Here is a 2,000-nt window from a genome sequence, read left to right as displayed (position 1 = left end):
CGCCCTTGCAGCGTGTCTGCTGCCCTTACAGCTCTCTCCCCTCCCTAGGCGGGCCCTGGAACTTTGCCTTCACCGTCAAGTTTTACCCTCCAGACCCTGCCCAGCTCACCGAGGACATCACAAGGTGAGGATCACCCCTCCACGGGCACAGCTGCTCCCAGGGGACAGGCTGGCAGCCTGGGGAGGGGCAGGACATGGGCAGCTGGGAGATGTCAGAGGGCTCGTTGCCCTCCCACCGCCTTGGCATGTCTAAATCACACAGAGTGGTGTGGAGAAGGTGGCCACGGGAGGTGGCCATCCCTGCAGAGAGCATTGTGAGGTGGGGGGGGTGCTGCTGCTTTCTGGGGGGCCCCAGCCTGCTCTGGCGGGGGGTGCATGTGCCTCCGCCCCGCTCTCAACCTCTGCCCCCTCCCGCAGATACTACCTGTGCCTGCAGCTCCGTGCGGACATCATCACGGGGCGCCTGCCCTGCTCCTTCGTCACGCACGCCCTCCTGGGCTCCTACGCTGTGCAGGCCGAGCTGGGCGATTACGATGCTGAGGAACACGTGGGCAACTACGTCAGCGAGCTCCGCTTCGCCCCCAACCAGACGCGGGAGCTGGAGGAGCGCATCATGGAGTTGCACAAGACCTACCGGTGAGCCCCGGGAGAGGACGGGCTGGCAGTGAGGAAGGCATCAGACAGCTGGCCCACCTGGCCACCTGTCCCCTTCTCTGTCTCCCTGCAGGGGAATGACCCCTGGGGAAGCGGAGATCCATTTCCTAGAGAACGCCAAGAAGCTCTCCATGTATGGGGTAGACCTGCACCACGCCAAGGTACGGGGCCACAAGGCCACCAGAGTGATGGGCAGTGCCACTCCCTCCCACCCTGCTGCCCGTGCACACCTCCCTACCCATCCCCTTCCTCCCACAGCAAGGGTTCAGTCCTGGGCAACCAGGTCTGGGTGGCCCTGGTTGGACCAGAGGACCTCCAGAGATCCAACTTCAACGAGTCTGTGATTCAGTGGCCTCTCTGTCAGCCAGTCCACCAGCACAGAGCATCGGGCAGGAGGCTGTGTGGCACTGCTGGCTGAACTGGTTCTTACTGGGCAGCTCAGCAGTCCCTTCCTGTCCCTCTTGTCTTCTCCAGGACTCAGAGGGCATTGACATCATGCTGGGTGTCTGCGCCAACGGCCTCCTCATCTACAGGGACCGGCTGAGGATCAACCGCTTCGCCTGGCCCAAGATCCTCAAAATTTCCTACAAGAGGAGCAACTTCTACATCAAGATCCGGCCGGGTGAGGTGAGTGCCGGGCACCAGCAGCGCGGTCCCAAGCCGTGGCAGGGTGTCTGCTCTGCTTGGCTGGGAGGTCCTTGCCCCAAGGCTCCCAGCTTAATGGCCGTGCTGGCCAAGAGATCACATCTCCTGTGGCATGTGGAGGCTTTCAGCGAGGGCTTTCTTGCTGGTGCTCTTATTTTCTCGCTGGCAAAGTGACTTCAGCAGATGGAGGGCACTGCTGGCTCCTTTCTCCACCAGCCAGAAACCGTGACCCCACTGGTGTAGGGAGATCGCCCAGGAGTTGGGGGTTGAAGGCCATTTTTGATTTCTCTTCCATGTTTCAGAAAAAAACCCCAACCAAATATGAGGAGGCTTTTTCATTCATTTTCTGACATTATTTTCACATTTCACTTTTCGTGTGCACTGATGGGAGAATGCATTTCCACCCACGTTTTCCAGCAGGCGGGAGGGCAAGGACGGTGCAGCTGAAATGGAGAGTGACGACCTCTCGCCAAAATGATCTGTAAAAGGTTTTGGTTTCTTGAGGGAATTCGTCTTGCAGCAACAAAGCCATTTGCAGTTGCGGGAAGCGCTTAGGCCAGAAGTGCGGGGGTGTGATCCCACCACTCAGCAGGGCTGCGCATGGACCTTCCCAGCGCTGCTTTGAAAATTGTTGGGATTTTTTTTGCATGGTCATGGCTCCTGCCAGGGGAACATGAGGGCCTTGGCAAGGCAGGTCCCAT

General features: G+C 59.5%; 1 protein-coding gene across 1 annotated transcript in view; it reads left to right on the top strand.

The window, feature by feature from the left end:
* LOC104281323 (band 4.1-like protein 1) overlaps nt 1-2,000 on the top strand; it is a gene marked incomplete at its 3' end in the record, with an annotated part of 4,470 nt that overhangs the window by 1,986 nt on the left and 484 nt on the right. The window contains exons 4-7 of the mRNA XM_009879278.1: nt 49-124; nt 418-636; nt 728-815; nt 1,129-1,281. Coding sequence (XP_009877580.1) covers nt 49-124; nt 418-636; nt 728-815; nt 1,129-1,281 — 536 coding nt within the window. The remainder of the gene's footprint in view (nt 1-48; nt 125-417; nt 637-727; nt 816-1,128; nt 1,282-2,000) is intronic.

This window comes from Apaloderma vittatum, unplaced genomic scaffold, assembly GCF_000703405.1.
Source record: "Apaloderma vittatum isolate BGI_N311 unplaced genomic scaffold, ASM70340v1 scaffold39470, whole genome shotgun sequence".
Taxonomy (NCBI): domain Eukaryota; kingdom Metazoa; phylum Chordata; class Aves; order Trogoniformes; family Trogonidae; genus Apaloderma; species Apaloderma vittatum.
This window is presented reverse-complemented; position numbering and strand designations above follow the sequence as displayed.